General features: G+C 42.0%; 1 protein-coding gene across 5 annotated transcripts in view; it reads right to left on the bottom strand.

Annotated features, from left to right (window-relative positions):
- The window catches only part of cngb1a (cyclic nucleotide gated channel subunit beta 1a), a 77,777-nt gene that overhangs the window by 61,706 nt on the left and 1,375 nt on the right, over nt 1-14,696 (bottom strand). For all 5 annotated transcript variants that reach the window (XM_039795308.1, XM_039795309.1, XM_039795311.1 and 2 more), the window contains exons 2-8: nt 7,673-7,811; nt 5,955-5,994; nt 5,811-5,865; nt 4,653-4,755; nt 4,471-4,487; nt 952-1,045; nt 509-533 (exon numbers count right to left, since the gene is read on the bottom strand). In XM_039795308.1, coding sequence (XP_039651242.1) covers nt 509-533; nt 952-1,045; nt 4,471-4,487; nt 4,653-4,755; nt 5,811-5,865; nt 5,955-5,994; nt 7,673-7,810 — 472 coding nt within the window. In that variant the 5' untranslated portion in view covers nt 7,811. The remainder of the gene's footprint in view (nt 1-508; nt 534-951; nt 1,046-4,470; nt 4,488-4,652; nt 4,756-5,810; nt 5,866-5,954; nt 5,995-7,672; nt 7,812-14,696) is intronic.

The following is a 14,696-nucleotide window of genomic DNA, read 5'->3' as shown; positions in this document are numbered from 1 at the left end:
TACTGTATCTGAAGTCTCTTTTATATAGGCCTGTGGTTCCCCTACTACTGCTGAAGTCTCTTTTATATAGACCTTAGTGGTCCCCTAATACTGTATCTGAAGTCTCTTTTATATAGACCTTAGTGGTCCCCTAATACTGTATCTGAAGTCTCTTTTATATAGACCTTAGTGGTCCCCTAATACTGTATCTGAAGTCTCTTTTATATAGGCCTTAGTGGTCCCCTAATACTGTATCTGAAGTCTCTTTTATATAGACCTTAGTGGTCCCCTAATACTGTATCTGAAGTCTCTTTTATATAGACCTTAGTGGTTTTCCAATTCTGAAAGTTTTGTCTTTCTATTTGTATTACGATGATGCTTTCTGTGTTGTTCTCTTTTTTTGTCTTTTTAATTAGGCTTGATAACATTGTAAATGATAATAATCTCCCGAGTGTAAATAAAGGTTGAATGAATGAATGACAGCTCGAGTCTCGGCTCCGTCTGCAGGAATATTCAGACGTGTTCTCACCTTTTGCAGCTGCTGGTTGGCGCTCCTGAGGAGAAACAAACACACAAGGTTACATCACCAGTAGCGTGGGGGATTTCTTAGATTCACATTAAAGGATTTTACACATCTAAAATGGCTCGACTGAGTCTATAATGTTCTCTGTTTCTCTGAAAGAGGAAATAATATCGGGCTGATCTGGACATCATAACAGAAAGCCTGCATTACAAACTTTTCACCAGAGGCCTGTACTGTGAGATATTTGGCGTTAACGAGGTAACTTCAGGCTCAACCCAGGGTTTTGTGTATCACAACGGTGGATCACTTGTTACCTTGTTACCTTGTTACCTTGTTACCTTGATCACCTAACCATTAAAACTCTGAAAAAGCCATTTTGTCATTGTTGTCGTTTCGGTTCTTGTACAGAGATACAATGCGATAATCAGGGAGTTTTAGAGGAACTGTACCTCGATGGGCAGCTCAGCTGTTTCTTTCTTGTTCAGCTCCGGCTGAGGAACAACTTTCTCCAAACCCTGAGTGATCCAAGCCATCATCCCTTTTCTGTGGTAAAAAAGACACAAAAAAACAACAGAATAACAGAACGGTTGATGTTAGGTAGCTGCTAAACACTAAAGACTCTGCAGAGCTCCTCGGGCAGGAACTACTGTACCCAACGCAATATGATTGGCCCTACTTGCAAGTAAACAAACTTTATCATAACTTCAGTGGTTTCTGTCTATTCTTGATAATGAAATTATCCTAACACCTTCCTACAGTTAAAAGCTTTCCACAGGGCTCGGGCTGGGCTCGGACATAAATATCTTGATGCCTGTCGGACGCGGCCCGGGCTCGGGACCTTCCAGTTAAAGAGTAAGATCCTTTTAGTTTAACATGAAACAGCCGCGAAATCACCATCACCAAACTCCACCAGACTCCATGTAAATAATCACTACTTTTATCATGGTAAAACACACTTCATTCAAAATGGACAGAAACTAAATAAAACTACCAAAAGCTGTCTTGGTTCTTCTTTCCACTGTTCCAACAATCACCACTCTGGTTTGGTTGAAATAAACCCTTAATTCACCCATTTACATGTGGAGATATGCTGGCTCTATACACGCTAAAAGTCCTGATTATTTACATGGAGTCTGGTGGAGATATGCTGGCTCTATACACGCTAAAAGTCCTGATTATTTACATGGAGTCTGGTGGAGATATGCTGGCTCTATACACGCTAAAGTCCTGTTATTTACATGGGTCTGGTGGAAATATGCTGGCTCTATACACGCTAAAAGTCCTGATTATTTACATGGAGTCTGGTGGAATATGCTGGCTCTATACACGCTAAAAGTCCTGATTATTTACATGGAGTCTGGTGGAGATATGCTGGCTCTATACACGCTAAAAGTCCTGATTATTTACATGGAGTCTGGTGGAGATATGCTGGCTCTATACACGCTAAAAGTCCTGATTATTTACATGGAGTCTGGTGCATCTTTTCAATAATGTTGTCAGACACTTAGAATAATAAGTCTGTCAGCAGGAAAAACAGAACTGTATCTCGCTTAATACTGGACTAATTTCAAAGAAAATTGTTCCCATCAGTCACATGGACACAACAGCATAGGAAATAGGGTCCAGGTTGAGAAATACCGTTGTTATCCTTTAAAGTAGGTAAAGTAACTTTTAGGACTTTTCTTTTGTTTGTATCCACAGTTAATAAAGCGGCTCACTATTTGGCATTCTGCCCTCTGACAGCTTTTTTTAAAGCAGCTCAGTATTTGGCATTCTGTTTGTCAATATGCTTGTAAAGCAGCTTACTATTTGGCACACAGCGTGTTGATAGGTGGATAAAGCAGCTCAGTATTTGGCATTCTGCATGCTGATAGGTTTTAAAAGCAGCTCACTGTTTTGGCTGGCGTGTTAGGGTTAGGGTTGATAGATTAATAAAGGTTTTAGTCCGTGTCCTCTTTTAGCATCCTCATGGCCTGAGGGAAGAAGCTCCTTCTGAGCCTCTAAGTACTTGCCTCGTGAATCCGGTAACTTCTTCCAGACCTCAATCACAGCAAGTCTCAAGTCTCAAGTCCACAGCTCGGCTTGGTTTTTGTCTCAGTTTTACCACCTGGACCCTATTTTCCTATGTTTTGTGTCTAAGTGACTGATGGGAACAACAATCTTTGAAACTGGTCCAGTATTAAGCGAGAACGCTGTAACCAGCAGCAGTGGCGGATGCAGAACGTGACAGATGGGTGGGCCTGGATTAAGTGGAGGTGGACCTGAATCTAGGCACTAGTCCCGAATCACCCACATAGTTCCCGAATCCAGGAAATTATGCTAGAGCAGCTTGTCTTGAGTTGCCTGATAAAACATTAAAAACTGTTCACAGGGCTTAGAGGAGAAAATGGGAATTCATTATAGATGGGTTATCATTTTCGTTGTTCAACTTCCAGTTATGATTAACTATCTCATATTTTTGAGATTTCATATACAGCAAATTATATTTGGAGTGTTGAAAGAAAAAGCATTTCAATGAGCATTAGAGAAGTAACATGGAGGTAGGAACATTAAGATGTGTTTAAAATGATTGAAGTCCTAAAACACACACACACACACACACACACACACACACACACACACACACACACACACACACACACACACACACACACACACACACACACACACACACACACACACACACACACACACACACACACACACACACACACACACACAAGCAACACACACCCCCACACACACACACACACACACACACACACACACAAACACACAGAGAAACACACACACAAACTACAACGCGCATACGCACAAACACACACACACACACACACACACACACACACACACACACACAACACACACACAAGCACATACACAGACACACAGAGAAACACAAACACACACACACACACAAAAAACACAATACAAAACACACACACAAAAGCACACACACAAAACGCACAGAGAAACACAAATACACACACACACACACACACACACACAAACACACAGAGAAACACATACACACAAACAAGCACACCTACACACACACAAACACACAGAGAAACACACACAGACACACAGAGAGGCTCAGACACGCAAACACACACACACACACACACACACAAACACACAGAGAAACACACACACACACACACACACACACACACACACACACACACACACACAGAGGAATACAACACCAAACACACACACACACACACACACACACACACACACACACACACACAAACACACACGAGAAACACACACACACACAAACAACAGCACACGTTACATACGCACACAAACACACACACACACACACACACACACACACACACACACACACAGCAACACAACACAAAGAAACACAAACACACACACACACACACAAGCACATACACCCCCACACAACACACACACACACACAAGCACACACACAAAACGCACAAGAAAACACAAATACACACACACACACACACACACACAAGCGCACAAACACACAGAGAAACACATACACACAAACAAGCACACCTACACACACACAAACACACAGAGAAACACACACAGACACACAGAGAGGCTCAGGACCACGCAAACACACACACACACACACACACAAACACACAGAGAAACACACACACACAAACACACACACACACACACACACACCGTTACATACACGCACAGAAACACACACACACACACACACACACACACACACACACACACAAGCACACACACAAAAACGCACAGAGAAACACAAACACACACACACACACACACACACACACACACACAAGCGCACAAACACACAGAGAAACACATACACACAAACGAGCACACCTACACACACACAGACAAACACACAAGCACATACACACATACACACAAACACACACACACACACACACACACACACACACACACACACACACACACACACACACACACCTTACCTTGTGGCATTTTCATCCTGAGAGCAGAGGTGATGCAGGAAACGAGAAGACATGGAAAATATTATCAGGACGTACAGAAAGAGTCTGTGTTGTGGAAATCTGAGCCCCGGTCAGTACCTGAGCCCGGGTCAGTACCTGAGCCCGGGTCAGTACCTGAGCCCGGGTCAGTACCTGAGCCTCACCTTGGTGGTGGAGTCGTCTCGGCTCAGCTTCGGTGAGACGGCCGGTTGAGGCAGAGCGCCGCTGATCCACGTCAACACACCGGGCTGAGAGCCAGGCGCTGGGCTGAGGAACGTGAAAATCACAGGTTTAACCAAAAACTACACAAGTTCCACCAGATGTCCCTCTTTTCTGCCAGATGTGCCGTCCCCTTCCTCTGTCTCTGTGTTGGTGTTCTAACCTCTGGTGGATTTGTGAGGACTATGGTTAACTGCTCCTCAGATCTCTGCAGGGTAAATCCAGACAGCTAGCTAGACTATCTGTCTGTCTATCTGTTTGTCTATCTGTCTGTCTGTCAGTCTAACTGCTCCTCAGATCTCTGCAGGGTAAATCCAGACAGCTAGCTAGACTATCTGTCTGTCTATCTGTTTGTCTATCTGTCTGTCTAGCTGTCTGTCTGTCTGTCTGTCTGTCTAACTGCTCCTCAGATCTCTGCAGGGTAAATCCAGACAGCTAGCTAGACTATCTGTCTGTCTATCTGTTTGTCTATCTGTTTGTCTGTCTGTCTGTCTGTCTGTCTGTCTGTCTAACAGCTAGCTAGTCTATCTGTCTGTCTGAGTTCTCTGTTGCACGACTAAAACTACTTCTGAACGTCCACATGTTCCACCAAAACCAGTTCCTTCCTGAGACTATTTAGCAGAGGCACCGTGGCTCCGTCCGGAGCTTAGCCCCGCCCAAGACGGATTGTGATTGGTTTAAAGAAATGCCAATAAACCAGAGCATGTTTTTCTCCCATCCAGGAATGCTGTGTGGACAAGAGCGTGTCTATGTTCCCACATTTCCTTTTTCATAAATTTGTATTTTATCACCCTTTCTCCCAATTTGGTAGCCAATTACACCAAACCTATTATCCAGTAACAATGGACTACAGATGGAATGTAACCCTAACCCTAACATAGGGCCTAATTTTAAGAAAAATCTTAGAAATATGGGAACATAGGGCCTAATTTTAAGAAAGATTCTTAGAAATGTGGAAACATAGGGCTGTGGTACCATTGGGCTGACCCCGTGTGGACTAGCCAGACCTTCCTCCACAGTGCTGTGGAAGAAGGTCTGGTAATGCGAGACTATTCATGAACCAACTAGTGATAACTGTCATTGTGGATGTCAGTGTAACTCACCCAGTCTCCTCTGCTGCTGCCTCTGATTCCTGTTTGGGTTTGTCAGCCTTTGGAGCTGTCGATAAAACATGAATTATGGTTAATGTTGAATGTGAAGAAGAGAACCAAACTGAACCATGATGTTCACTGGGTGAGCGATCTTACCCTTGGTTTTGCACTCATCCTGAAATGTCACTTTCTTCTCCTGTTAAAAACACAAAATAGATGCCATCTTAAATACAGTTACTTAAGACACTTACTATGTGTAGGATTTCAAAATTCAATTTTTACATAATTATATAGGCTACATCATACTTACGTACATACATAAATACATACATACATATATGCATACATATACACATATATAGATACATACATACATGCATTCACACATATATTCAATTAGAATAGTGTACAGTGCATATATACATGCATACATACATACATACATACATACATACATACATACATACATACATACATACATACATACATACATGCATGCATACATACACACATACATGCATACATACATACACACATACACACATACATACATACACACATACACACATACAGTACAGGCCAAAAGTTTGGACACACCTTCTCATTCAATGTGTTTCCGTTTTATTTTCATGACTATTTACATTGTAGATTCTCACTGAAGGCATCAAAACTATGAATGAACACATATGGAATTATGTACTTAACAACAAAGTGTGAAATAACTGAAAACATGTCTTATATTTTAGATTCTTCAAAGTAGCCACCCTTTGCTTTTTTTGATAACTCTGCAAACCCTTGGTGTTCTCTCAATGAGCTTCATGAGGTAATCACCTGAAATGGTTTTACCTTCACAGGTGTGCTTTGTCAGGGTTAATTAGTGGAATTTGTTCCCTTATTAATAAAAAAGCAAACTTTTGGCCTGTACTGTACATACATACATACATACATACATGCATACATACACACACACACATACACACACACATACACACATACATACATACATACATACATGCTTACATACACACACACATACACACATACATACATACATACATACATACATACATACACACATACACACATACACACATACATACATACATACATGCATACATACACACACACATACACACATACATACATACACACACTACCACGCACGCACGCACGCACACACACACACACACACACACACACACACACACACACACACACACACACACACACACACACACACACACGCACATCATATACAAGACGTAAATGTCAATATCCAGATCCAGGAATTAGTTTAACATGACAGGGGTTGTAAATAAAAACATTCAAACAAACTGCTTTATATTTTTGACATTAGCCTCCCCCAGTGGTAGTATTAAAAAAGCACCACTAAAAATGACCTTCCCATACAACTGAACTACATTCTCAATTACATTTCAAGGCAAATGCATTTTGTCGTAGATCCCGTTTGTTTTGGACTAACCGTTGTATCTCACGTATATTACTTAAAGCTGTGGTAGGCAGGTTTTTTTTGCCGCCATTGGGCAGAAAATCTAACCTGACAAGCCAGACCCAACATCTGGATGTGGGTATGCATGTATGTCTGGATGTGGGTCTGGAACTCACCATTGGTCAGGGCTCAATCTGACCAATGGTCAATCTTAATTAACGGAAATGGGTTGAAACTAACATAATTTTCGTAGTTTCCCTCAAAACGTAATTTCAAAACGCAGTTTAGTAATTTAAATTTCTTTAGAAGACAGGGTTGCAAAAATACAGTGTGGCAGACGCTACAGAAAACTAGACACACAAGTTTTACAATTGGCTATAAGAAACAAACAAAAAAATGACAATAACATAAACTAATGGCTTACAGGAGGGTGTTGCGCAGCTGGAGCCGGGGCAGCGGCCGGAGCCGGGGCAGCGGCTGGTTTCACATCCTTCGGATCTTCAAGTGTTTTGGGCGGAGGCTCCGGCGGCTTGGGAACGACTTTGACCACCCAGCTTAACATCCTCCATGAACAAAAACACAGAGTTAAACTGTCATCCAAAACAAGGTTTTTGCACAAAAATAGTTTACCCTCTTGACTTCCTCTAATGCATTTAAAACGTTAAAACAACACTAGAGCACTGTTCCCGCTTTGGTCCCCCTACAGGTTGGAAGTGGAATTATCCGTTAGTATTATTTACGTTTCTAGTGGCGTAGTATTAACAGAGACAACGCTAGAGAGTAGTATGTAGAGAGACAGCAGTAGAGAGTAGTATGTAGAGAGACAGCAGTAGAGAGTAGTATGTAGAGAGACAGCAGTAGAGAGTAGTATGTAGAGAGACAGCAGTAGAGAGTAGTATGTAGAGACAGCAGTAGAGAGTAGTATGTAGAGACACGACAGTAGAGAGTAGTATGTAGAGAGACAACAGTAGAGAGTAGTATGTAGAGAGACAACAGTAGAGAGTAGTATGTAGAGAGACAGCAGTAGAGAGTAGTATGTAGAGAGACAGTAGAGAGTAGTATGTAGAGAGACAGCAGTAGAGAGTAGTATGTAGAGAGACAGCAGTAGAGAGTAGTATATAGAGAGAAAGCAGTAGAGAGTAGTATGTAGAGAGACAACAGTAGAGAGTAGTATGTGGAGAGACGACAGTAGAGAGTAGTATGTAGAGAGACAGCAGTAGAGAGTAGTATGTAGAGAGACAGCAGTAGAGAGTAGTATGAAAGACAGAAATGTGGCGTAAGGATGCAGGTTGTGGTGATGGATGGGTCAAATAACACAGGACTTTCACCCAGGAGACCAGGGTTCGTGTCCTGTTCTTGTCCCACTTGTCAGTCAGTACGTCCCGACCCAGAGCGTCAAAAGTGATGCCAAGAGTCTCGGCGCTAAAGGAGACTTTTTAGCGTGAATAACAAACGCCAAAGGCACATGACCAAGCATCCATAGTTTACGTGATAGGAGAGTGAGAATGTGTTGCATTTTCTGAACATAACCATACTGAGATAGAGAGTTGTGTGGAGCTGATAGTCTTAATTAGCTTTGTAGCAACTTGTTTGGCTTGAATGTAACGGACGTTCATTTATATAAAAAAAGTTACACACTTTGCGTTAACTTTACGGAACAAATGGAAAGTTCTACATCACATGAAGTCAAGCAAACGGAAGTTAAACCTACATTGTGATATTTTTGAGTTGTTCTTTCACAAATATGTGCTCATTCATGTGTAATTACTTCCACCAAGTAATCAAAGTATTCACTTAAGTGTAGAATCTGACATTCAGAATCATTCAGAATACATATGAGCGAGTCGCTCGAATGATGGCAGCAATGTAGCGCCTCTATCTGTATAATACATTAGCCAAAGAGGCACATACCTCCATCTTTATAATACATTAGCCAAAGAGGGACATACCTCTATCTTTATAATACATTAGCCAAAGAGGCACATACCTCCATCTTTATAACACATTAGCCAAAGAGGGACATACCTCCAGCTTTATAATACATTAGCCAAAGATGGACATACCTCCAGCTTTATAATACATTAGCCAAAGATGGACATACCTCCGCCTTTCGCACTTTTACACTGAGTGGCATTGTGACAAATGCCAGGGAAGGGGGAGAAGATTACTCGCGACTGCCGGTAGATTTGAAAGCCTGTTGAAGATGGATGATCAAGCCTATTCTCGAGGACATGTAATGGAGACGCCAATGAAGTTAAAAAGAGAATTAAAACGACAACGCGACAGGCAAAGCAACAAGGCCAAAGCTAATATTGGAGTGGCTTTTCCAAGATGGAAAGAGCTCATAAAGGGCAAGGATTTTAAAAAGGGACGCCGAAGTTGCCTGCTTTCTTCTCGACAAGTAATTCTGCCTATTTGTGTAAATTCGAAGTTTCATAGTAGCTTGGCTAACTTTAACATGGTTGTGGATAACGTCGTGATTTCCCTGGCAGACAACTCTCGTCATGCAGTTGTAGCACAGACAGCTAGAACAGCTGCCTGTAAACGATGGAGATACAAAGAGCTAATTTCGGGTTCGGACTCCGTAGGAGTTAAAACACGCTTGGGATGGGAAGGGCTAGAAAGTAATATATATATATATATATACAGTACAGGCCAAAAGTTTGGACACACCTTCTCATTCAATGCGTTTCCTTTTTATTTTCAGAACTATTTACATTGTAGATTCTCACTGAAGGCATCAAAACTATGAATGAACACATGGAATTATGTACTTAACAAAAAAGTGTGAAATAACTGAAAACATGTCTTATATTTTAGATTCTTCAAAGTAGCCACCCTTTGCTTTTTTTATTAATAAGGGAAATAATTCCACTAATTAACCCTGACAAAGCACACCTGTGAAGGTAAAACCATTTCAGGTGACTACCTCATGAAGCTCATTGAGAGAACACCAAGGGTTTGCAGAGTTATCAAAAAAAGCACTAGTTCATTTTAAAATTTCATTGTTCAAAAGTTCATTGTTCTTTTTTTCCATATGTTGCTGCGAGGTATTATTGCCACAACCCATATAGAACCACAGAAAGCAATTATTTTATCAGTTTTAACACTGAAACTATGCGTCAGATTTCATCTTCATATCCGATCAGTTCAACATGCCGTTTCAGGTTTGCTGTTGATGTGACTGAAGTGCAGATTTTCTTTCTGAAAGCCGGCGGGCAAAGTTTGCCCAGAAATGTCAGATTTTTCCATCCTCACCGACCTAATCATAAAACTGGTTTAAATGATCATACGAAGCCTCCTGCTTGTTGTTTTGATGACCCATGTGGCGGAGCGACACTGGTGGCTGGTGTTGCCAGATTGGGTGTTTTTTCCGCTACATATGAAGGCCTGTTTACGGTGTGTTTTAGCCCTGGTTTTGGCCTGGAAGGCTCTATAGAAATCTGGCGCCCTATTGGACGAAGTTAAACTGAGAGAGCGTGCCGTTCACAGACACCAGAATGAAGGAGTTCATGGTGACGTTCATCAGGCAGTAATACGGTACGTTCAGTTCACGTTCGCCCAAAATATGAACGAGTTCATGAACTATCGTTCAATGAACGTGTTCAGGCACAACACTGATGAACATTACACACAATGTCTTAGGTGAGCATGTTGTGTCTTTGCAACAGATTCTCACTCCCGTCTCGTAAAATACGGGCACTTGGTCAGGTGACCTTTGTCGTTGTTACTGACGCTAAAAGTCTCATTTAGCGTCATATAACGCGATTTATCTAAACGTGCTTGATCGGGACTATTGGCGTCCCCTTTTGACGCAGTTATGTGAAGGAAAAGGTCGTGGGTGGCCTTACGTTTCCGTGACACGCGGGAATAACGGGACCGTTGGATTTAGGAAAAGAAGAAAGTGACTTTATGAAAAGTCACACGCGGGACACGAACCCCCGGTTTCGTGGGTGAAAGTCCTTGACCCCCAAAGTTGTTTGACCCATCCTCCCCCCCGACTAACCTCCCTATGGGGAATTTCGTCCTTACATACTACTTTCTAAAAGCCGTGTAGCTGCTGCTCTCCCCGGTACGTTCTACAAACACGCTGAAGGACGCTTTTTTCGTCACTTCAGTCGCTGACAGCCACTGTCCAAACGTCCGTATTTTACGAGTTCAGAGTGAGAACTGGTTGGTCTTTGGAAACTTTTAATTAAAATCCTGTGAGGCTCCAGTAGAGTCACAAGTTCTCGACAAACGGTAATAATTAGCGCTCTCTCTATTGCGTTTACTGACCTGCTTCTCTCTGTACTGTGCCTAATGGTGTGGATCATGTCTGGCTGAGTGTCAGCCTCAATTAGCGCTGACTGATCCTGACCCTAATCCGCCACAGGAGGTCGGGCAGCAGAAAACAGCCGTGTCACTGTGCTAAAGTTTATTTATTCAGGCGACATTACACAAGGAGAGGGTTTGATTTAACGTCCTTAACAGTGATGCGGCTTGTCGGTAATATTGAGATAATGCAACGGTTACCAACAAAATAAAGGTTATAATCAAACTGTATTCATGTTGTAAGGCAACATGTGCTCTCAAAATAAAAAAAGCAACTTAAGCTAACATTAGCTTTGAAGAGATTGTGGGATTTCCCAAACTGAATACATACATCACATATAAACAGCCAGCTTAATCGTGCTGTAACGAAGATATCTGCAACAACAAAAAAGCATTCACAACATTAAAGACGTGTTTAAATCTGTGACCGTTACGTTCTCTGGTTTAGATATGAGGACTGAAAACACTCAGTATTAAAAGGTAGGAATAAATGTAATAAATGGTGTATGGTTTGCAGAACTTATTGCCCCTTTGGTATCCCTGCAAGCTCCAGAAAAGAATTTTCTCTGAGGAACATACTTGTGTTGGTTTGAGCTTTTGGTTTCAGTCAGCGTCTTTACTAAAAGAATTAAAAAAATCCAGGCTGTTGGCCAGACGGCTGACCAGTTTGGTAGTTAATATAGTAGTTAATACAAAACAATCCACTTCCGGGATTGCTCCATTGCCGCTGGAAATTCCACCAGATGTCCTGTCCCCTTTCTCTGTCTCTGTGTTGGTGCTCTAACCTCCGGTGGATTTGTGAGGACTATGGTTAACTGCTCCTCAGATCTCTGCAGGGTAAATCCAGACAGCTAGCTAGACTATCTGTCCAATCTGAGTTCTCTGTTGCACGACTAAAACTACTTTTGAACGTCCACATGTTCCACCAAAACAAGTTCCTTCCCGAGACTATTTAGCAGAGGCACCGTGGCTTTGTCTGGAGCTTAGCCCCGCCCACGATGATTGTGATTGGTTTAAAGAAATGTCAATAAACCAGAGCATGTTTTTCTCCCATCCAGGAATGCTGTGTGGACTAGCTAGACCTTCCTCCGTAGCTCTGTGGAGGAGGGTCTAGCAAAGCGTGACTAGGTAGTATATTATTATACATTTTGTCAAATTAGCGAGTTGGCTATTCACAGAATCTTCCAGCATGATATGTTAGGAAATCAACCAGTTAACAAGTAGGCTAGTAGAGTATTTAGCGTGTTGTTGACACTTAGCTGTAAACAGGGTTGGATTAGGTATTTAAAATCCAATAACTGTATTCCATTAGTTTAAATTGGTCGTATTCTGAATACAGTTAACTGTCTTTAAAAATAGAGAAGGTATTTCCTTTTTTAAGTCCGCCAAGTAGGTCGTGTTTTCCGTTTGGTTTGCCTGTCTGTCTGTCTGTCTGTCTGTCTGTCTGCAGGATTAATGAAAAACGTCTGGCCTGACTTCCATGAAAGTTGGTGGAAGGGTGTAGCATGGGCCAAGAAGGAACACGTTACATTTTGGACCTATCCAAATCAGATCAGAGGAGGTTTGCGCTGAACGACTGCCCTTTAAGTTTGTTGTAGTTGCTCTAAAATTCATATGAGGCACGTTTACCATAAACAGATGTGTGCATTCACAGTCTGCCACGTAACAATGTCAGAGGAGAAGCACAGCCAGCATACCCAGGAGACAAAGTTCATGTCCCATTGGAAAATAAAAGTAAACAGCGTTTGCAGAACAAACGGAGCTATGTCACATTTTGCGTCACCAAACCACCATCTTTTTATCAACTTAACTAAGTTGTTTTGGTGCCTAAACCTAACCAAACTGGGACCGTTTCCAACCCGTTCCGAACTTGTAAAAGATGGACGCTAGGGCAGTGGCTGTCAGCGTCAGATATGACGCAAAAATCACCCTTCAGCGTGTGTAGACTGCACCGGGCAGAGCAGCAGCTACGCGACGCATTAAGTAGAGAGTAGTATTAAGAGAGACAACGGTAGAAAGTAGTATAAAAGCCCGAAATTCCGCATAAGGAGGTTGATTGGGGAGGTGGATGGGTCAAGCAACACAGGACTTTTCACTACGGAGCCCGGAGTTCATGTCCAGCGTTTCCCTAAACCCAGGGGTAGTGGTGGCCTAAATGTTAAAGAAGTGAGCTTGGAACCAGGAGATTGCCGGTTCGATCCCCAGACCGACAGGATCAAATCTGGGTGGGGAAAGTGAAAGAGCAGCAACCTCATTACCACCACTGAGGTGCCCTTGAGCAAGGCCCTTAACCCCAACTGCTCCATTGGAGCTGCTCAGTGGCCAGCAGATCAGACTGTGGCTGTACTGGGCATCTTCCAGGTATGAATGTGATCAGATCAGACTGTGGTTGTACTGGGCAGCTTCCAGGTATTAATGTGATCAGATCAGACTTTTCTACATTTGCTAAACCCAACTGTCCCGTTATTGTCCCGTGTGTCACGTAAATGGAAAACGCTCCTGTGGGTCGTATCAGAGGGTTGATATCCTCGTATGGTTTGGAACAGTATTTTGAAAAATTGGGGTACGTGTACTTTGGAGGACTGCAGGGGGTACATGAGCACTATATTTTCTACATTTTTGTCACTGTTTTTGAAGTTTGTCACTTTCTTTAAAGTTTTTGTTGCCTTTTTTCATAAGCATTTAAATGTTTTTCAGTCTGTCGCTGGTACTTGGCTTAAAAACACAATTCAAATGGTGGGTACGTTATTGAAAAAAGATTGAGAACCACTGGTCTAAACTGCTTTAAAAGCTAACTCTTTGATGACTGATATCCTCGTATGGTTTGCAGGACTGGTTGTCTAAAAGTAATCCTAATTATTACGCAGACATTACTTAATTTATTTGCATTCATTCAGCAATCTGTAGTGGAATAGATTTTAAAAATAAATGAATATACAAATAGCCTGCACTGATTCCAGACTGATGAGACGGGTTTAGACAGCAGCTGTTCAGTTGTTTTATAAATCTTTGGGAACGTTTAACTCTTGTGTTGTCTTCCATTCGACCATGTTCTTGTCGTCCTGAAAATCAACACTTTTTCTGACGATATCGTCTCTTTTATCGACACTTTTGTCTCTTTTTATTATTATTTT

Source organism: Perca fluviatilis, chromosome 3 (assembly GCF_010015445.1).
Source record: "Perca fluviatilis chromosome 3, GENO_Pfluv_1.0, whole genome shotgun sequence".
Classification (NCBI taxonomy): Eukaryota; Metazoa; Chordata; class Actinopteri; order Perciformes; family Percidae; genus Perca; species Perca fluviatilis.
Note: the sequence above shows the minus strand (reverse complement) of the source record. Positions and strands in the feature narration are given on the sequence as shown.